This window comes from Chlorocebus sabaeus, chromosome 28 (assembly GCF_047675955.1).
Source record: "Chlorocebus sabaeus isolate Y175 chromosome 28, mChlSab1.0.hap1, whole genome shotgun sequence".
Lineage (NCBI taxonomy): Eukaryota > Metazoa > Chordata > Mammalia > Primates > Cercopithecidae > Chlorocebus > Chlorocebus sabaeus.
In genome coordinates this window covers 10343963-10365942 of record NC_132931.1, presented here as the reverse complement: position 1 = coordinate 10365942, position 21980 = coordinate 10343963, and the positions used below count along the sequence as shown (strand labels likewise).

At 55.4% G+C, this 21980-nt stretch overlaps 1 protein-coding gene across 5 annotated transcripts in view; it reads left to right on the top strand.

Annotated features, from left to right (window-relative positions):
- Positions 1 to 21228, top strand: part of SH2B2 (SH2B adaptor protein 2) — a 38118-nt gene extending 16890 nt beyond the window's left edge. For 4 of the 5 annotated variants that reach the window (XM_073012719.1, XM_008018433.3, XM_008018435.3 and 1 more), the window contains 7 exons: positions 5919 to 6020; positions 8036 to 8127; positions 13807 to 13898; positions 13983 to 14153; positions 16770 to 16978; positions 19796 to 19967; positions 20813 to 21228. In XM_073012719.1, the coding sequence (XP_072868820.1) occupies positions 5919 to 6020; positions 8036 to 8127; positions 13807 to 13898; positions 13983 to 14153; positions 16770 to 16978; positions 19796 to 19967; positions 20813 to 21147 (1173 nt within the window). In that variant the 3' untranslated portion in view covers positions 21148 to 21228. The remainder of the gene's footprint in view (positions 1 to 5918; positions 6021 to 8035; positions 8128 to 13806; positions 13899 to 13982; positions 14154 to 16769; positions 16979 to 19795; positions 19968 to 20812) is intronic. The other variant, XM_008018434.3, reaches the window with a different exon arrangement.
- Positions 21229 to 21980: the final 752 nt, after the last annotated feature.

Below are 21980 nucleotides of genomic sequence, written 5' to 3'. Positions count from 1 at the left end.
TCTTGGACAAGTCACCGCTTCAACCCTGGTTCTTCCTTTGCCAGGAAGGGCCCTCTGGCTACACCAAAGGGTTCTGGGGCACTGGTTTTTTCTTTTCTTTCTTCTTTTTCTGTGTGTGTGTGTGTGTGTGTGTGTGTGTGTGTGTCCGTCCCTTTGTCGCCCAGGCTGGAGTGCAGTGTTACGATCTCGGCTCACTGCAAACTCTGCCTCCCGGACTCAAGGGATTCTCCTGCCTCAGCCTCCGGAGTAGTTGGGATTTACAGGCACCCACCACGATGCCCGGCTAATTTTTGTATTTTTAGTAGAGACGGGGTTTTGCCATGTTGGCCAGTCTGGTCTCGAACTCCTTACCTCAAGTGATCTTCTTGCCTCAGCCTCCCAAAGTGTTGGGATTACAGGCGTGAGCCACCATGTCCGGCCTTTCTTTCTTTTTTGTTTTGAGACAGGGGCTGTCACCCAGGCTGGAATGCAGTGGTGCAATCATGGCTCACTGCAGCCTCCACCTCCCAGGCTCAAGCAGTCCTCTGTTAGCATCCCGTGTAGCTGGGACCACACACACCACCACTCCTAGCTCATGTTTTTTTTATTTTTCTTAAAGACAGGATCTATGTTGCTCAACTGGTCTGGAACTTCTGAGCTCAAGAGATCCTCCCCCACCTTGGCCTCCCAAAGTGCTGGGATTACAAGCATGAGCCACTGTGCCCGGCCCAGGGCACCGTTCTTGATGTTGTTCAAGAGCCCGGCTACCTGCCCTCCTCTCCTGCAGCCCGAGGGTGCCTGGCACCTCCCAGAGCCAAGGCCTGCAGGGACGAGGGCAGGAGTGACCGAGCACATTCACAGAGGGCTCCCTGGGAGGTCTGTGTCTGACTCCATAGGGCTTTGCTCTTCCCCAGCTCAGCTGCCAGGCTCCAGCCCAGCGCCTGCCCAGGGGGTCCTTTTCTGGCCAGGGAGATGCCAGGTTTCTTTCTAGCTGTCACCAACATTGTTGCTCACTGGCATGTGCTGACCCTTCCCCTCTTAAGGGCTGGCCGTCAGGTCCCTGGCAGTAGTGTCACGTCTTCTCCAAGGTGGCCCCCCTGCTTTGGAGAGTGGGAATAGTTGTAACAATAGTGCCCAGCCTCTGAGAGCCCACAGTGTGTCCAGACCCCAGCCTGGTGGGCATCTGTACAGACATGCTGTCATCTAGGTACCCCACCCCGGCAAGGTGAGCACATGGTCCCCAGATTACAGAAGAGAGCGCAGACGGATGTTCAGAGAGGGAGTGTGGCCTTCCCAGTGTCACCCAGATGGCAGGTGCCAGAGCTTGGCTAACATGGTGGGGCATGGTGGCGTGCACCTGTAGTCCGAGCTACTTGGGAGGCTGAGGCAGGAGCATCGCTTGAACCCAAGAGGCAGAGGTTGCAGTGAGCCAAGACCACACCACTGCCCTCCAAGCTAGGCAACAGAGTGAGACCCTATCTCAAAAAAACAAAACAATACAACTGGGGGCCGAGCACGGTGGCTCACACCTGTAATCCCAGCACTTTGGGAGGCCGAGGCAGGCAGATCACCTGAGGTCGGGAGTTCGTGACCAGCCTGGCCAACATGGAGAAACCCTGTCTCTACTAAAAATATAGGATTACATGCCTGTAATCCCAGCTACTTGGGAGGCTGAGGCAGGAGAGTCACTTGAACCCGGGAGGCGGAGGTTGCAGTGAGCTGAGATCATGCCATTGCACTCCAGCCTGGGCAACAAAAGCGAAACTCTGTCTCAAAAAAAAAAAAAAAAAAACTGGGCTAATGATACCCCCCACCCTGGTGGTCCCAAGAATGAAAGGAACGTGGCAGTGGAGGTCCTTGGGCACTGGGAAGTTGGGGCAGGGGGAGGCTTTGCTGGTGCAGCAGCGGACAGCAACACCAGGGGCCCCCACCCGCCTCCTGCATCAGGGCCCACTCCACCCCTGGGTGCTCTCTGAGTCACCCACAGCTTCTTGGCTCTCTCTCCATCTCTCAGTCTGCTGGGAGAATCTGGGTGCCTGGAGGTGCAGGGGTATGGACTCCCCAAAGCTCAGTGCCCATGAGCGACATGGGCCCTGGAGAAGTGACGTCCTGGGGACACAGCTACTGTCTGAAGAGCTCTTTCCCCAGGTCCTAACACCCCTACACTTCCCTAGGGCTTTTTTCCTGCCCAGGCCCCTGCCTTTAATTTCCTGGGAGAAATCCTAGACCCCTAAGCCCGACTCCACTCCTTGTCAGAAAGGGAGACCGAGGCCCAGTGACGGGTGGGGTGGGGCTTACCCAGGGTCACCCAGAGGGCAGGGACAGAGGCCCAGGGCTCCAGCACCTTGGGCCTGAGTGACAGTCACAGCTGCCCTTCTGTAAATAGCAGTGTCTGCTGCCGTCGGGGGAGGGGAAGCAGCAGCTGGTGCCCCCACCACCACCTCCTTAGCCCCAGCAGAGCCCACTAATTTTGCTTTTGGCAGAGGGCAGCGTTCCTGTGGGGTCACTGGGCCCTTCCCCTCCTTTGTGTCATGCCAAGGTGGGGGCATTTGTGGGTATTCAGGAGTCGTTCCCATGGGACGGCAGCTCCTACCATGTTAAGAGCTTGGTTGAGTTTCCCAAATGTGTCTGGTCCCAGGAGACAGGCTCCCAGGGTGAGTGAGCCCCTGGGATGCCCCGAATGATACCCCCACTGCCTCTGCACCCACCCACGGTCCAGTTCTCTTGCCTCCGAGAGGCCTGGATGCACCCTTGGAGCCATCAGGAGCTCGGGGCCTGCAGGCTCAGGGGCCATTGCCTGCCTGGCACCTTAGATTTCCCTCTCACACAACCTTTGAGGTGCCAGCCCCAGTGAGTCAGGTCTCTGGCTTCCTGCCTCCTCACCCCTGCAGGAAGAGCCTCCTGAACCCCAGGTCCCCTCATGGCCCTATGCCAGGCCAAGCCCTGGGGACCCAAGGAGCAACGAGGCCAGCCCCCTGCCATTAGGGAAGCCACTGGGAAACCTGGTATTTTCAGGATGCTTGCAAATCTTAGTGGGGTCAGTCGGGCTCGGTGACTCACGCCTGTAATCCCAGCACTTTGGGAGGCTGAGGCGGGTGGATCACTTGAGGTCAGGAGTTCGAGACCAGCCTGGCCAACATGGTGAAACCCCATCTCTACTGAAAATACAAAAATTAGCCAGGCATGGTGGCAGGCACCTGTAGTCCCAGCTACTCGGGAGGCTGAGGCAGGAGAATCCCTTGAACCAGAGAGGTGGAGGTTGTAGTGAGCTGAGATCGTACCACTGCACTTCAGACTGGGTGACAGAGTGAGACTCTGTCTCAAAAAGAAAAAAAAAGAAATTTCAGTGGGGTAAGCCCTGGAGGAAAAGCTTGGGCTACCTACGTGTTCACTGGGTGGCCAGGACCCTGGAACGGGCACTTCTGGAGGTTCAAGCTCTGTGAATAAAGGCCTGGAGTTGTAAAACAAGTTGACCATTCAGGCATGTGGGCATAGTGAGTTGTGGCTGGAGCAAGTGGTAGGAAGCTGGACCAGGACAAATGGACCTCAGATTCCAAGCTGGGGAACCACAGCGTCTCTGGCCAGCAGGATCCCTGCTGAAGCTTCCAGTCCAGGCCTCCACTGCAGGCCTCTGTCTGCTCTGTCCCCAGCCCTGCTGGCCGGCATGACAGCCGCACACCAGGGTCAGCCAGCCTCTGTTCATGCTCCAAGCCCAGCTCTGCCCCTGCTGGACAGGGGCCAGTTCTTCCTGGAATTCCCATCTGCCTGCCCATCAAATGTGTGGCCCTTCCTTTTCCTCCTAAGAAAGTTCCTGTCTCGGAAACCAAACCCTGCTGGGAATCCCAGACTCAGGCCAGCCCCGGGGGGGCCTCAGGCTCACGGCAGGGAGCTTTGAGGCAGAGCAAGTGGAGCCAGGCACAGAGTGGCGGTCCCACAGAGCCCTGCCAGCTCACCTTGGATCAACCCTGCCCGCAGCGTCGTTGGGAACACTGGTCCCTTTTACTCACTCCAGGAAGCAGTGAGCCCCGTTCTGAGTCGGGGGCGCCAGGCCCTGCTCTGGAAGGTCAGGTCTGTAGCAGGAGACCAGCATTTTTTCTTCTTTCTTTTTTTTTTTTTAAGTGACCAGATTTTAAGGCCATCATTTTTTATTTTTTATTTTATTTTTTTTACTTTATTTTATTTTATTTTTTGAGACAGGGTGTCACTCTGTTGCCCAGGCTGGAGTGCAGTGATGTAATCTCGGCTCACTGCAACCTCCACCTCCTGGGTTCAAGTGATTCTCTTGCCTCAGCCTCCCAAGTAGCTGGGATTACAGGCGCACACCACCACGCCTGGCTAATTTTTGTATTTCTAGTAGAGATGGGGTTTTACCATGTTGCCCAGGCTGGCCTCGAATTCCTGACCTCAAGTCATCCTCCTTGACCTCCCAAAGTGCTGAAATTACAGGTGTGAGCCACTACACCCAGCCAAGACCAGCATTTTTTAAAAAGTGAACTAGATTAGAATAGAAAATATCACACTCTATCACACACAGGAAGGGTAACTGTTTTCTGGTGAGATATTTGCTTCAGAGATATTTTTACCTGCGTGTGTGTGTACCGGGCCCCAGTGTTGAATGTATTTCTCACAATGGGTCAAGGTCAAAAATAAGAAAACCACAGAGCTTATGGGTGTATCAGGCAGCCCAGGTGGGGTTCTCTCCTCAGGGCTGGGATGTAGGAGGCTCAGATGTCAATTCTGGGTCTGTCCTGGACTTGCTCTTGCTAGGTGACTATAGGAGGAGGCCCCTTTTTTTTTTTTTTTTTTTTTTTTTTGAGGCAGGATCTCACTCTTGTCACCCAGGCGGGAGTATAGTGGTACCATCATGGCTCATTGCAGCCTCGACCTCCCCCGATCAAGTGATCCTTCCACCTCAGCCTCCCAAGTAGCTGGAACTACAGGTGCACATGCCACCATACTCAACTAAGTTTTTTGGTCTCTCTTTTTATGTATTTATTTATTTTCTGTAAGACAGAGTTTCGTTCTTGTTGCCCAGGCTGGAGTGCAATGGCGCAATCTCAGCTCACTGCAACCTCCACCTCCCAGGTTCAAGCGATTCTCCTGCCTCAGCCTCCCAGGTAGCTGGGACTACAGGCATGCACCACCACGCCCGGCTAATTTTGGGTTTTTTGTTTGTTTTTTGTTTTTTTGAGACAGAGTCTTGCTCTGTCGCCCAGGCTGGAGTGCAGTGGCCCGATCTCAGCTCACTGCAAGCTCCACCTCCCGGGTTACCCATTCTCCTGCCTCAGCCTCCCGAGTAGCTGGGACTACAGGTGCCCGCCACCTCGCCCGGCTAGTTTTTTGTATTTTTAGTAGAGACAGGGTTTCACCGTGTTAGCCAGGATGGCCTCGATCTCCTGACCTCGTGATCTGCCTGCCTCAGCCTCCCAAAGTGCTGGGATTACAGGCGTGAGCCACCACGCCCGGCCAAATTTTGTATTTTTTTTTAGTAGAGATGTGGTTTCTCCATGTTTGTCAGGCTGGTCTCAAACTCCTGACTTCAGGTGATCTGCATGCCTTGGCCTCCCAAAGTGCTGGGAATATAGGTGTGAGCCACCACGCCCGGCCCGTTTTTGGGTCTTGAGTAAAGATATGGTCTCACTATGTTGTCCAGGCTGTCCTTGAACTGCTGGACTCAGACCATCCTCCTGCCTTGGCCTCCCAAAGTGCTAGGATTACAGGCATGAGCCACCACACCTAGCCAGGAAAAATTTATTTCTTGTTTCAAAGAAATGCCTTCCTCAATTTCCCCATCTGTGAAATGAGGATTGGGACACCTCTGTACCACGGTGGCTGTGGCAGTCTATTTGAGGGCCACTCTAATGCCTGGCAGCGGGGAGGGGATGGAGAAGGCGTCAGGAAATGCTGGGGCCACTGACTGTCCTTCTTCTGGCCCCCAGGCCTCCAGGCCCAAGGTCAGCATCCCACTGTCAGCCATCATTGAGGTCCGCACCACCATGCCCCTGGAAATGCCAGAGAAGGACAACACGTTCGTGCTCAAGGTGAGGTCTCACCCCTAATCCCAGAGATCCTCCAGCTGCCCCAGGCTACCTCCCCTTTGGGTGCTACAGCTTCATAGGGGAGCGAGGGGAAGGAGCCTAAGGCAAGGCAGGACGGTAGGGAGGGAGCCAGTGGGAGGAAGCCCTGGTGTGGGGGCGTCCCCAGACCCTATGACAGATGCCTAGTACGTAGCTAAGACTTGAGTCTCGGCTCCCCAGCCAAGTCCCCCAGGCATTGCCCAACATCTGGGCCCCTTGCTCCCATTTACCCCTGGGCCTGGGCGAAGCTCATCAGTTTCACTTCCTGCCCTCCCTTCCCCCACTGGAGTCAGCACACACCCACCCCACTGGTGGCCAGCCGGCAGCAGTTATGCAAATGTTCCCGTCTCAGGGCACTGGAGTGTGGGAACCGGGCGGTCTCCCACAGAGGGCACAAAGGCATCGAGGGTGGGCGGGGAGGCGCCCCGGTGGGTCTAGAGGCAGCCCATCCTTTTCCCAGGCCCCACACCGCACGCCGGGGTGGCCTGCAGGGGTTTCTGAGGACACGGCTCCAGGCTGCCAGAGCTGTGGTCCCTGGGACTCCGCAAAGGATCAGAGGGTGTTGATGAAGCAGTGTCCCCCGGGGATGCCTGGTCCCACCCACTCACCCTGCATGAAGCCCCCACCCTCTTCTCCCGGCTTCTGGTTGTGTTTGTGTTTGTACCCGTTCCCATTTGTTTAGTCACGGCTCGCTTTTTCGTTTAACTCATGTTTACCGACCCCGGACCCTGAGTCATGCCAGGCTGGGGGCTGGGGACACTGTCCCTGCCCACCTGGTACCCTCTAAGCTGCTGATCGTGCATGACAGCCCTGAGGCAGAGGGGCTCGCCTGCCTCAGGTTCCCCATCTATTCAGAGAGGGATTAAAGGCAGTCTCCGAGAACCCACCCAGCTCTGTCATCCTGGGAGTCCAACAACTACATTGTTTGGTTGTTTGTTTGTTTATTTGTTTGGAGATGGATCTCGCTCTGTCCCCCAGGTTGGAGTGCAGTGGCGCAATCTTGGCTCACTACGAACTCCTCCTCCCAGGCTCAGGCGATCCTTCCATCTCAGTCTCCTGAGTAGCTGGGACCAAAGGCACATGCCACCATGCTTGGCTAATTTCTGTATTTTTGGTAGAGACGGGGTTTTGCCATGTTGCCCAGGCTGGTCTCGAACTCCTGAGCTCAGGAGATCTGCCCGCCTCAGCCTCTCACAGTGCTAGATTACAGGTGTGAGCCTCCACGCCCAGCCCAGCGACTACATTTTGACAGAGGCACACCACCGGAAGCCGACAGCACGGGACCTGGGTGTCCCAGAGACCTGGGTTCAGGCCCTGGCCCTGCCACTGGCTGCTGTGTGACTTTGAGCAAGTTCCTTGGCCTCTCTGAATCTTGGTCTTCTCATCTATAAAATGGGAGAAATGGCTCCCCTCCCTCACTGGGCCGTTGGGAGGAGTTGAGCAGAGTGCAGGGTTATGCTGTGGGCCTGGCCCCAGCAGGGATGTCCCCTGCCCTCTTCCCCTTCACAGGCTGCATTTCTCAAGCACATGGCCATGCTGGTAGAACTCCAGGCACTAAGACGTGCAAGGCACCCTACTCAGTGTGCCTCTCCGCTCAACTTGAACCTCATCCCTGCGGTGCCAGGGCATGGGTTGGGGATGCTGGGCCACCCATCCCTCCCCCCACCAGCATGGCCTCCTCAGAGGCTGCGTCTCCAAGGCAGAGGAGCTGAGATCAGTGAGGCGGGACATATCCCCAGTGGGGAGGCCCAGGAGGGAGGGAGCGCAGAGTGTAAGCTGCAGGCTGTACCACCGGGTCCCTGGCCTGAGTTCCGGGTGGTGTCCGACGGTGAACCCCACTGTCTTTCCTGCTGCTTATGCCCTTGAGCCCTGCTGTGGAAGCGGGGGATGAGCCATTTGAGCCATTCTGGCCCTGTGCCCTGGAGTCCAGAGCCTGTCTGCTGACCGTGTTCTGGACTCCCGGCCACCTTCCTCCCCAGGTAGAGAATGGAGCTGAGTACATCCTGGAGACCATCGACTCTCTGCAGAAGCACTCGTGGGTAGCTGACATCCAGGGCTGCGTGGACCCCGGGTGAGTGTCCAAGTGGCCCAAGGATGGGTGGACAGGCTGGGTGTGTCCTTGGTCCAGCCTTCACCAGGAGCAGCTTTCTAGCAGGGCGGGAGCTCAGCTTGAGAAACGAGCAATTCAATGTGATTCAGGTTGGTGCCAGCCAGGATCACTCTCTTTTAAAATACCCGCTACCTCCAATCCCCAGCAGGCTCTATGAGGCCTGCTCTATGGGGCCAGGGCCTGGGGACCTGGAAGGAAGTTGGGCCAAGTCTTGTCTTCACCTCAAGAGAGCCTCAGAGCACTGGGAGTTGGGCAGAGATGGGAGTGAGTCCCCAAAGGGCTGGGGGCCTGGTGCAGTGGCTCACACCTGTGACCCCAACACTTTGGGAGGTTGAGCTGGGAGGACCGCTTGAGCCCAGGAGTTCAAAACCAGCCTGGGCAACATAGCCAGACCCTCTTTTTTTTTTTTTTTTTTTTTGAGACAGGGTTTTGCTCTGTTGCCCAGGCTGGAGTGCAATGGTGTGATCTTGGCTCACTGCAACCTCCGCCTTCCAGGTTCAAGCGATTCTCCTGCCTCAGCCTCCCGAGTAGCTGTGATTACAGGTGCCCACCACCACGCCCAGCTGATTTTTATATTTTTAGTAGAGACGGGATTTCATCGTGTTGGCCAGGCTGGTCTCGAACTGCAGACCTCAAGTGATCCACCCACCTTAGCCTCCCAAAGTGCCGGGATTACAGGCATGAGCCACTGTGCCCAGCCAACCCTGTCTCTTAAAATAAGAAAAATAAAAAGAGCTGGAGAGAGAGGCTCCTGACCCAGCTCTGGGCTCAGGGAAGGGTTGCTGGTAGGTGTGCTCACCTAACCCGAGGCTTAAATAAAGAGTGGACCAACGCTAGGCAGAGGAGGATGGGAGAGGGCAGAGAGAACAGCCCAGCAAAAAGAGTGGAAATGGAACTGGGCACGGTGGCATGCATCTGTTATCCCAGCTACTCTGGAGGCTGAGGCTGGAGGATCGCTTGAGCCCAAGATTTGGAGGCTACAGTGATCTAGGACTGTACCACTGCACTCCAGCCTGGGCAACAGAGCAAGACCCTAACTCTTAAAAAATAATAATAAAAATTTGGCAAGGGCCAGGCGCAGTGGCTCACACCTGTAATCCCAGCACTTTGGGGGCCCAAGGCTGACAGATCACCTGAGGTCAGGAGTTCGAGACCAGTTTGGCCAACATGGTGAAACCCCATCTCTACTAAAAATACAAAAATTAGCCAGGCCTGGTGGCGGGCATCTGTAATCCCAGCTACTCAAGAGGCTGAGGCAGGAGAATCGCTTGAACCCGGGAGGCAGAGGTTGCAGTGAGCTGAGATTGTGCCATTGCACTGCAGCGTGAGCGAGAGAGCCAGACTCTGTCTCAAAATAATAATAATTTTAAAAGGTGTGGAAGTGTACAGGCACCTGGGACTTGCAGGCAACATCAAGGCCTTTGGGGTAGCCAGTGAGGAGGAGGTTTTGATGAGAGCTCAGGAAACGGGTAGGTCAGGGACAATGGGAGCCATGGCGGGTAATAAGCAGAGGGCACTTACGGTCAGCTGTGAACAGGAAGAGCAGCAAGAAGGTTGGCTCCACCGTCCAGGAGAGATGCCAGGCCAGGAGTAGGAGGGACAGGCAGCCTGACACGCTGAGCAATTGGCAGCAGCTCTGCTGGCTAATGGGGTGAGCCAAGCGCCCGGGGGAAGGGCCGCTGCTTTCTAATTAACAGCTTCATTTAAAGAAACACAATTAAGGTCCCGGGCGCCTCCCAGGCGCTGATCCACAAAGTGGTTGGAATCCCTCCGCCGCCGCCCTCCGGACCATCTGCTCTGCAGACTCTTTCCGTAGCCCCTGTGAAGGTGAACCTCACTGGGTGGAATTTTCGAGCTGGCAGGGTCCCAGACACCTCGTGTTACAGACGGGGAGAGAAACCTTCCCACCCTCTGAGGGTCTCCACGGGATCCCAGGAGGAGCCCAGCCCCTCAGGGATAGTGGGCAGGGATCATGAGCCCTCAGAGGGGACTGTACCCATTTGGTGGTATCCGGGCCACGAGAGAACCTTCCCCTTGGCTTTCTGAAGTTTCAGTGGAAAATCAATTTGCAAAAGGCAGATAAATAAGAGAAAAAGCATACAAATTTATTTATTTATTTTTATTTTATTATTTTATTTTGTAGAGGTAAGGCCTTGCTCTGTCGCCCAGGCTGGTGTACAGTGGTGCAATCAAGCTCACTGCAGCCTCGACCTCCTGGGCTCAAACGATCCGCCTGCCTCAGCCTCCCAAGTAACTGGGACTATAGGCACATGCCACAAGGACTGGCTTTTTTTTTTTTTTTTTTTTTTTTTTTTTTTTTTTTTTTTGAGACAGAGTCTTGCTCTATCATCCAGGCTGGAGTGCAATGGCACAATCTCAGCTCACTGCAACCTCCACCTCGCAAGTTCAAGCAATTCTCCTGCCTCAGCCTCCTGAGTAGCTGACATTATAGGTGCCTGCCACCATGCCCAGCTAATTTTTGTATTTTTAGTCGAGACAGGGTTTCCCCGTGGTGGTCAGGCTGGTCTCAAACTCTTGACCTCAGGTGATCTGCCAACCTCATCATCCCAAAGTGCTGGGATTACAGGTGTGAGCCACTGCACCCAGCCTAAATTTTTTTTTTTTTTTTAAGAGATGGGTAATCCAAGCGCTTTGGGAGGCCGAGGCGGGCAGATCACAAGGCCAGGAGATCGAGACCATCCTGGCTAACATGGTGAAACCCCGTCTCTACAGAAAATACAAAAAATTACCCGGGCGTGGTGGTGGGCGCCTATAGCCCCAGCTACTGGGGAGGCTGAGGCAAGAGAATGGCGTGAACCTGGGAGGCGGAGCTTGCAGTGAGCCAAGATGGCGCCACTGCACTCCAGCCTGGGCGACAGAGCGAGACTCCATCTCAAAAAAAAAAAAAAAAAAAGAGATGGGATCTTGCTACATTGCCCAGGCTGGTCTTAAATTCCTGGATTCAAGAGACCCACCTGCCTCAGCCTCCCAAAGCACTGGGATTACAGGCATGAGCCACAGTGCTTAGCTGTACAAGACAGATTAATAGGAGAAAAAGCAAGTAAATTTATTTAACATGTATACATAAGAGCTTTCAGAATGAAGACTCAAAGACACAGGGGAGGGCTGGGCGTGGTGGCTCACACCTGTAATCTCAGCATTTTGGGAGGCTGAGGCAGGCAGATCACCTGAGGTCAGGAGTTCAAGACCAGCCTGGCTGACATGAGGAAACCCCGTCTCTACTAAAAGTACAAAAATTAGCCGGAGGTGGTGGCAGGCCCGCTGTGATCCCAGCTACTTGGGAGGCTAAGACAGGAGAATCACTTGAACCTGGGAGGCAGAGGTTGCAGCGAGCTGAGATCGCACCACTGCACTCTACTGGGTGACAGAGCAAGATTCCATCTCAAAAAAAAAAAAAAAAAAAAAAAGCCAGGCATGGTGGCTCACGCCTGTAATCCCATTACTTTGGGAGGCCGAGGCAGGCGGATCATGAAGTCAGGAGTTTGAGACCACCTTGGCCAACATGGTGAAACCCTGTCTCTACTAAAAATACAAAAAGTAGCTGGGTGTGGTGATGGGCACCTGTAACCCCACCTACTTGGGAGGCTGTAGCAGAAGAATCGCTTGAACCCGGGAGGCAGAGGTTGCAGTGAGCCGAGATTGCGCCACTGCACTCCAGCCTGGGCAACAGAGTGAGACTCTCTCTCTCAAAAAAAAAGATATAGGAAAATGGTCCATTTTTATGCTTAGGTTCAGCAAAGTATAGACAGCGGTGTAGAAAGAGGATTGGACACAAAGGGCAGGATCTGAAGGGAACAGACTGAGCAGGGGACCCAGCCAGGCCTGTCTGTCTAGATTTTTCTTGGCCTCTCTGAACAGCATTCCTTCTGGGTGTGGGACAGAACCCTATCTTGAATGGGGGTTTTATGACCTACAGTCAAACCAGGTGGATTGGGTAATTTCTTTCATTCTTTTTTTCTTGCTTGCTTTGCTTTCCTTCTTTCCTTTCTTTCTTTCTTTCCTTTTGTTTTTACTTTTTTTTCTGTTCTGTTGCCCAAGCTGGAGGGCAGTAGCATGATCACAGCTCACTGCAGCCTCCAATTCCTGGACTCCATTGATCCTCCTGCCTCACCACCACGCCCAGCTAATTTTTTTTTAAAATTAAGACAGGGTTCTCAGGACCAAGCACGGTGGCTCATGCCTATAATCCCAACACTTTAGGAGGCTGAGGTGGATGGATCACCTGAGGTTGGAAGTTCGAGATCAGGCTGGCCAACATGGAGAAACCCCGTCTCTACTAAAATACAAAATTAGCCAGGCGTGGTGGTGCATGCCTGTAATCCCAGCTACTCGAAGGAGGCTGAGGCAGGAGAATCACTTGAACCCCCAGGAGGCAGAGGTTGCAGTGAGCCAGGATTGCGCCATTGCGCTCCAGCCTGGGCAACAAGAGCAAAACTCTATCTCAAAAAGAAAAAAAAAGACAGGTTCTCGCGGCCGGGTACAGTGGCTCACACCTGTAATCCCCACACCATGGGAGGCCAAGGCAGGCAGATCACCAGTTCAAGACCAGCGTGGCCAACATGGTAAAAATACCAAAAAAAAAAAAAATTAGGCAGGCATGGTGGTGCATGCTTGTGGTCCCAGCTACTGAGGAGGCTGAGGCAGGAGAATCGCTTGAACCCGGGAGGCGGAGGTTGCGGTGAGCTGAGATCGTGCCCCTGCACTCTAGCCTGGGCAATAGAGCAAGACTCCATCTCAAAAAAAAAAAAAAAAAGATGGGGGTCCCGCTATATTGCCCAAGCTGATCTCAAACTCCTGGCCTCAAGTGATCCTCCCACCTCAGCCTCCCAGAGTGCTAGGATTACAAACATGAGCCACCATGCCTGGCTGGATAATTTCTCTATGACAAGTTTTTACATAGAATATTTTTAAGTTGGCCAGGCGCAGTAGCTCACACCTGTATTTCCAGCATTTGGGGAGGACAAGGCAGGCGAATCACGAGGTCAGGAGTTCAAGACCAGCCTGGCCAACGTAGTGAAACCTCATCTCTACTAAAAATACAAAAAAAATTAGCCAGGCATGGTGGCGGGCGCCTGTAATCCCAGCTACTCAGGAGGCTGAGGCAGGAGAATCGATTGAACCCAGGAGGCAGAGGCTGCAGTGAGCCAAGATCATACCACTGTATTCCAGCCCTGGCAACAGAGTGAGACTCATCTCAAAAAAAAAGAATATTTTTAGGTGTTATGACTACGTTTTGGAAAAAGGGGTTCTGGTTTCTGTGACCCACCTTGGGAAAGAGGGACTTCCGTTTCTCTGGTGCCTCTGGGAAGAAGAGGATTGAGAGACAGGTAGGCAGGAGAAGGTCAGAGAAAAACATTTTTGTTTCTGAGGCTGCTGCTGAGGACTTTATTTTGGGGTATTGTTTTCTGATCCCCAACAGTGGCCTGGTCAATCACATGGTGGCTACAGAGCCAGCGGAGGGCGGGACAGAGGGACATGGAGGCAGAGAGAGGTGACCAGAGCCCGGAGGGCTACATGCTGAGCCATGGGACTGCCAGCCACTGCCTGGCCACGTGAGCAGCCTGTGGTTTGGGTCCAAGTCCCATGGCAGGACATGGCTTCCATTTCTTGTCTCCACAGTGACAGTGAGGAAGACACCGAGCTCTCCTGTACCCGAGGAGGCTGTCTGGCCAGCCGCGTGGCCTCCTGCAGCTGTGAGCTCCTGACTGATGGTAGGTAGGGGGACAGGGTTGGAGGAGGGCCACACGCAGGGTGGACAGATAAAGATACGTGTGTCTCACCTGCCATTTCCCCAGCAGTTGACCTACCCCGGCCCCCAGAGACGACAGCCACGGGTGCAGTGGTGACAGCCCCCCACAGCCGAGGTCGAGATGCCGTCAGAGAGTCCCTGATCCACGTCCCACTAGAGACCTTTCTGCAGACCCTGGAATCCCCAGGCGGCAGTGGCAGTGACAGCAATAACACAGGTGCCAGTGGGGACAGCCTGCTCTTCCCACACCACCTCTCCTGGACCCCCACCCCCAGCCATGGCCACCCGTGGGCTCCCTAAACATTGCTAAGCCCCAGAAGCTGTGACATCTCATCCCCCTGGGTCCTTCACACATCTCCGAAGTACTTCTGGCTTTTGTAGACTGGTCTAGGAACCTGGCCCCTCCCACTGGACCCAGTTTCAATAGAAAATGTTCACAGGGGCCGGGCACAGTGGCTCACACCTGAAATCCCAACACTTTGGGAGGCCAAGGCGGGCGGATCACCTGAGGTCAGGAGTTCGAGACCAGCCTGGCTAACATGGCAAAACCCCATCGCTACGAAAAATACAAAAATTAGCTGGGTGTGTTGGTGCACACATGTAGTCCCAGCTACTCGGGAGGCTGAGGCAGGAGAATCACTTGAACCTGGGAGGCGGAGGTTGCAGTGAGCCAAGATGACGCCACTGCACTCCAGCCTGGCAACAGAGTGAGATTCTATCTCAAAAAAAAAAAAAAGAAAAAGAAAAAGAAAGAAAAGAAAATACTCACAGGGCCTGGGTGCAGTGCCTCATACCTGTAATCCCAGCCAGGGCTTTGGGATGCTGGAGATCACTTGAAGCCCAGAGTTTGAGACTAGCATAGACAACATAGCAAGACCCTATCTGCACAAAATTTTTGAGACAGAGTCTCACTTTATTGCCCACGCTGGAATGCAGTAGCGGATCATAACTCACTGCAACCTCCACCCCTGAGTTCAAGCGATTCTCCTGTCTCAGCCTCCCGAGTAGCTGAGAATACAGGCACCCGCCACCACGCCTGGCTCATTTTTGTATTTTTAGTAGAGATGGCGGTTTTGCCATGTTGGCCAGACTGGTCTTGAACTCCTGACCTCAAGTGATCCTCCTGCCTTGGCCTCCCAAAGTGCTGGAATTACAGGTGTGAGCCACCGTGCCCGGCCACAAACATTTTTTTTTAATTATCTGGGCAGGTTGGTACACACCAACCTGCCTGTAGGTTGGTGTGCCTGTAGTCCCAGCTACTTGGGAGGCCGAGGTGCAAGGATCACTTGAACCCAGGAGGTCGAGGCTACAGTGAGCTGTGATCACACCATTGCACTCCAGCCTGGGCAACAGAGAGAGACCCTATAAAAAAAAAAAAGAGAAAAGAAAAGAAAGATAAAAGAAAAGAAGAAAGGACAGAGGGAGGGAGGGAAAGAAGGAGCTCACAGAAAAGGGTCCAGAGCGTTGGAATCAGGGGTGGGGAACAGGCGACTGGATTTGTTCCTAAGTTTGTCGATGACTTACAGAGCAACTCCAGGATAGTCCTTCACAGCTCTGTGCCTCAGTTTACCTCATAGACGTCACCATTGGGTTGGGTCAGCTCCCTGCCCAACTCTAAAATTATTCCGACTGGGCACAGTGGCTCACACCTGTAATCTCAGCACTTCAAGAAGCCAAGGCAGGAGGATCGTTTGAGCCCAGGACTTCCAGACTAGTCTGGGCAACAAAGCAAGACTCTGTCTCTACAAAAAATAAAAATTAGCCAGGCACCGTGACACAAGCTTGTAGTCCTAGCTACACAGGAGGCTGAGGTGGGAGGATTGCTTGAGCCCAGGAGGCCAAGGCTGCAGTGAGCTATGGTTGTGCCACTGGACTTCCGCCTGGGTGACGGAGCAAGACCCTATCTCAAAAAATAAGTTAAATAAATAAATAAATAAAATTATTCAACTGGGCACAGTGGCCCACGCCTGTAATCCCAGCACTTTGGGAGGCCAAGACGGGCAGATTGCCTGAGCTCAGCAGTTCAAGACCAGCCTGGGCAACATGGTGAAACGCTGTCTCTACTAAAAATACAAAAATTAGCCTGGCCATAGTGGTGCATGACTGTAACCCCAGATACTCAGGAGGCTGAGGCAGGAGAATCACTTGAACCTGCAAGACTGAGGTTGCAGCGAGTTGAGGAGATCACACCACTGCATTCCGGCCTGGGGCAACAGAGCAAGACTCTGTCTCAAACAAAAAAATATTCAGGCCAGGTGCAGTGGCTCACACCTGTAATCCCAGCACTTTGGGAGGCCAAGGCAGGAGGATTACTTGAGCCTAGGAGTTTGAGACCAGCCTGGGGAACATAGCAAGACCCCATCTCTAAAAAAAAAAATAAGGCTGGGCACAGTGGCTTACGCCTATAATCGCAGCACTTTGGGAGGCCAAGGTGGGTGGATCATCTGAGGTCAGGAGTTCGAGATCAGCCTGACCAACATGGTGAAACCCCATCTGTACTAAAAATACAAAAATTAGTTGGGCGTAGTGGCAGGCGCCTGTAATCCCAGCTACCTGGGAGGCTGAGGCAGGAGAATTGCTTGAACCCCGGAGGCAGAGGTTACAGTGAGCCACTGGGATTGTGCCATTACACTCCAGCCTAGGCGACAAGAGCAAAACTTTGTCTCAAAAAATTAAAAATAAAAACTAAAACCCAACAAAAGTTTTAAAAATTATTCCAACAGCATTTTGCATGTAAAAAAAAAAAAAAGATGTCACCTCTTTTCTCACATTTATTTCTTTGTCCCCCTCTCTCCTTCCCTCCATGTTCCCCACACTGTCATCCCCACCTCAGGGGAAGAGAGTACAGAGACGGATCCCGAGGCTGAGCCGGAGCTGGAGCTGTCCGACTACCCCTGGTTCCACGGGACACTGTCTCGGGTCAAGGCTGCTCAACTGGTTCTGGCAGGAGGGCCCCGGAACCACGGCCTCTTCGTGATCCGCCAAAGTGAGACTCGGCCTGGGGAGTACGTGCTGACTTTCAACTTCCAGGGCAAGGCCAAGGCAAGTGTGTGTGGGGGGGCCGTGGGGGTGCAGTGGCCAGCCCTGAGGGAGAGGGGTCATGGTGACCCCGGTCCTGAGGCTGTGCCTCGGAAGCAGCTGCAGGCGAACCGGTTTGGCATGACTTCCCATGGGCCCCGCTCACCCCAGCCGTGCTCCGTGAACCACCTGCGTCCCTCCTACACATCACTGAGGGACTGCAGTCAGCCCTATTTCAGCCTCTCCGTTCTCCAGAAGGGGATCTCCTAGCACTGGATCTTCTGAGGGTCTCCACCCACAGATCCTGCAGTGCGGGGCTGGAGCCAGCCAAGGCCCTCAGAGCCCCACCTTCTGCCCCACCCCCCCCAGACAGCCCCTCTTCCCTGCCCAGGTCAGGTCACCAACCCGAGAGGCACACACGGGCAAGCCCTAGAGACCCACCAGGGGAGGAGGTGCTGGGCTGGGTGGGAGAGCTGTGCAGGGTCTGGGGGGTGGGGTTCAGCATCGGAGGGGACAGCCTGATCAGAGACCTGCAGGGGAGGGAGAATTGTAGAGGGGAAGACAGGCGGGAAGGCGCCCAGCTGGATCAGAGGCATGATGGTACGTACACCCAGGCGGTGTGCTTTCAAGGAAGAGGATTGTGTGCTATCTTGACCTAAAAGGCTTTGTTTTTTGTTTTTTGTTCGAGACAGTCTCGCTCTATCCTCCAGGCTGGACTGCAAAAGTACAATCTCAGTTCATTGCAACCTCTGCCTCCCGGGTTCAAGCGATTCTTGTGCCTCAGCCTCCCAAGTAGCTGGGATTACAGACACGTACCACCACGCCTGGCTAATTTTTGTTTTTTTAGTAGAGACGGGGTTTCGCCATGTTGGCCAGGCTGGTCTCAAACTCCTGACCTCAGGTGATCCACCCGCCTCGGCCTCCCAAAGTGCTGGGATGACAGGCGTGAGCCACTGCGCCCGACCTGTTGACCTGAAATTCAAAGGAAAATTTGACAGCAAAGCCGAATGATTATGGGAGGGTGCCATGTGGCCAGAGGGGGCAGGACCCTCAGTGCCCACCCCCGCATCCCAGGTTTCCGATAAGGAGACAGTCAGCCCAGGCTCCTGCCAGGACGGATTTCCTAGAGGCCCCTACTAGAGGAGGGAGAACTTTAGGACTCCTGCTCTAGGCCTGCAGCTGGGGGACAGCGTCTCTCTGCAGGGACCCCGGCTGCCCTAACCCCTAGTGACCCAGTGCAGACCCTCTAGTGGCTTCTCTCCTCCGCCGGGTTGGCCCCACCGTGCAGGAGGTAGCACCTCCACCAGGGACATTTCCTTGGCAAGCAGCCACTCTTCCAGTTCCTCCGACAACCAGGTGCTTAAGGCCATCCCTGGTGACGTGCGTTTACTTCTCAGCCAGTGCTGCTCCAGGCAGCCTTCCAGAGGGCCTGGATCTGACTCATGCCCAAGCCAGAGGCTAGGATGGGGGAACACAGGGTGGGCAGGAAGCTCCTCTCCTTCCTGGAACAGGACGCAGCCTTGAACCTGCCTCTCACCTCTCTACCCAGCTGCTCTTCTCCCAGAGTGGAGATGACTGCTCCAGGCTTGATCATTGAATGGTGGGACAAAGCAGGAACCCCGGCCTCCCGCTTACATACCTCCTGGGAGGGAAGATCACTACCTTCCCAGAGGCAACTCTTTCCACCTTCACGGAATAAACGTCTGGAAGGTCTGGCAGAAGACTGGGATGTGTCCAGCTTGCCTCTCCTCACCCCTGGGGCCCGGCTGTGCCCTGCGCAGGCTCTGCCCGGCTATGAGGCTGTGGTGGGACCCCTCTGTGCTATTTCTCTCGGGCTGAGTCCCTGCATTGTCCTGGCAACTTATTCTGCTAAGTAGCAGAGCTCACTTGTGGGACCGCCACCCTGTTCCAGGGATTGTCTGTATTTTGTTTGTTTGTTTTTTAAAGGGATGGGGGGATCTCACCATGTTGGCCAGGCTGGTCTTGAACTCCTGACCTCCAGTGATCCACTCCCCTCAGCCTCCCAAAGTGCTGGGATAACAGGCGTGAGCCACCGCACCCGGCGGATTGTCTGTCATTTATGTAGGCGGCCGGACCAGCTCCCCTTGCTGGGCTTGGGGCTATGTGTGTACCCTCAAACCACTCCTCTTAGCTCCCCTGTTGCCACACACACCCCAGAGATAGCCACTTTTTTCTGCAGTGGGATACACGTTCAGCAAAATAGGGCTTAAGTCAGAGACCTGCGGCTCACTGCTAGACACCACAGGCCTGTGGTTTCTTACCCTGAGGCACCTGCCTCATGCAGGCTCTGGAGACCTGGAGAGTAGCCAGCCCTGTTCCAGCTGTTCCCACAGTGTGCTGTCACTCCTCCCCAGCCAGCCCTGGGGAGCTTTTCACACCTCTGGGTTTTGGCTCTGCCCAACCTCTAGCCTCCTGGGCTGGGGGAACCACCCAAACAGGAGTTTTCTTCCCTGCTCTGTGCTGTGACCGTGGGCCAGTCACTCCCCTTCCCTGGGTCTTGGTTTTCCCATCTCTAACATGGGGGCAGTAATCCCTGTCTTCTGGCGTTAGGAGAGGATTAGAGATTAGAGGTGTGTAGGACATGGGCCCATAGTAGGGGTGTCCCAGCATGGGGACAATGCCTGATGCCTTCCATCCCAGCCTGGGTCTGTTGCCCCCATTCCCCACCCCCAGATGGGGCTCATGTGTGAGGGGCCCCCTGGTTCTGACACAGCCCCATCCAGCCCCTGTGAGCCTTGGTCCTTCCATCAACCCCCAAAGGCGCTTACCCAGGTGCCCAGCCCCGGACCCACCCCTGACCACACCCACCTGTACCCACAGCACCTGCGCCTGTCCCTGAACGGCCACGGCCAGTGTCACGTACAGCACCTGTGGTTCCAGTCTGTGCTTGACATGCTCCGCCACTTCCACACGCACCCCATCCCACTGGAGTCAGGGGGTTCCGCCGATATCACCCTTCGCAGCTATGTGCGGGCCCAGGGCCCCCCGCCAGGTAAGATGCTACCACCTGGCCCGTGTGATTACTCAAGAAGACCCCTTTGATTACTCAAGAAGGTGGCCCCTGGGGTAGGATGAGCCCCAGGTCTCCTGTCCCACAGCCTCAGCTGTGTCCCTCCCACCCTAGCCTAGCCACAGCAATTGCAAGCAGTCAGGTCAGCAGGAGTGGAGGCAGAAGTGGCAGCCCTGAGGCAGCCAGGTCCCTAATGATTCCTGGCAAGGGGAACGGGGTGCCCAAGAGCAGTGCAGGTGGGCGTATGGGGGTGGGGACGGGGGTGTGGATTGGGGCAAATGGGATGAAAGGAGCTGGGAGTGTGGATTCCCAACCCCTGCACAGGGGAGGCTCAGAGCAAAGCTGCTGTGACCCAGCACTAAGGGCATGGTGCATGTGCATGTGTGTGGTTGTGTGTGTGCATAAGTGTATGTGTGCATGTGCACGCATGTGCTCGTGTACGTTTACGTGTGCATGTGTGCGCAAATATGCATGAGCATGTGTATTGCGTGCATGTGTATGTGTGCGCGCATATACGTGCACGTGTGTGCACGTGCATGGGTGCGCATGTGCCTGTGTGCCTCTGTGCAAGCGTGTGCCTCATGTGTGCGTGTGTGTGCACTCCTGTGCGTGTGGCTGTATGGGCGTGCACATGCGTGGTTAGGTACGTGTATGTGTGTGTGCTCCTGTTTATGCATATGTGCGGGTGTGCGTGCCTATGTGTCCGAGGACATGGGCTGCAACTCGGAAACCTGAGTTTGGCCCTGGCCCCCTGAGGGATCCCGGCCTCCCTCCAGGATGTGGCTAGCCCAGGTCCCCACTCACTCCCTGCTGCCGCCTCGTTGCAGAGCCGGGCCCCGCGCCCCCAGCCACGCCAGCGCCCCCGGCCTGCTGGAGCGACCCGCCCGGCCAGCACTACTTCTCCAGCCTCGCCGCGGCTGCCTGCCCGCCCGCCTCGCCCTCCGACGCCGCCGGCGCCTCTTCGTCGTCCGCCTCGTCATCTTCGGCTGCGTCGGGGCCAGCCCCCACGCGCCCCGTCGAGGGCCCGCTCAGCGTGCGGAGCCGCAGCAACAGCGCCGAGCGCCTGCTGGAGGCCGTGGCCGCCGCCGCCGCTGCCGAGGAGCCCCAGGAGGCCGCGCCCGGCCGCGCGCGCGCCGTGGAGAACCAGTACTCCTTCTACTAGCCCGCGGCGCCGCCCGGGTGGGACACGCCAAGCTCTTCAGTGAAGACACGATGTTATTAAAAGCCTGTTTTAGGGACTGCACCCTGCTCTCCTGTCGTCCTTTCTCCCACGGGGAAGGCGGGGACTGCGGGGCAGCCACTCTCAGAGACCCCCGTCCAGCCCAGTGTGGCCTGACACCTGCCAGGCCCCCTTACAGCTGTGTCTCTGGTGGGACAGCTGAGGGACTCCCCGTGGGCCATCGGGCAGCACCTGAAAGAGGGCCCAACAGCAAGGGTTAGGGCTTAGGATCGGGAGGGGGCTTTAGTGGAGCTGTGAGGCAGAGAGATGGGGGTGGCAACAACGAGGGGTGCTGGAAAGAGAGGAGGGGACATTCAGGACACAGGGATGGTGAGCACGCCCAAGTCACACGGAGACCTTGGATGCCAGGAGGAGTCCGGGCTCCGTCGAGGAGGGTAAAGGCGTTTTGGGGCAGATCTATGAAGTCTGGCGGTGTGGACAGGGTGGCAGGGCAGGATGTCTCTGTATTAGCCCTTGGGGGTTGGGCAATGGAAGAGGCTGGATTTCCCAGCTGGGTCATAGACTGAAACTTAGAAGAAGCTTAAAGAGCCCTCCCACCCACCGCACTCCACCCTATTCACACCCTTCCCCACCCCGTCCCATTCCCACCCCACACCTACCCACAGGTGGAATTCCAGCTGTGGCTCCCATGACCTCAGGCTCAGGAGACACTGCCTGCTGGCAGTCCCAGCACCCCATGTTCAAGAAAGATCTTGTTCCTACTAAGCCAAACCTCTGCCTTCCCCTCAACGCCCCAGACGTGGGGTCACAGACCC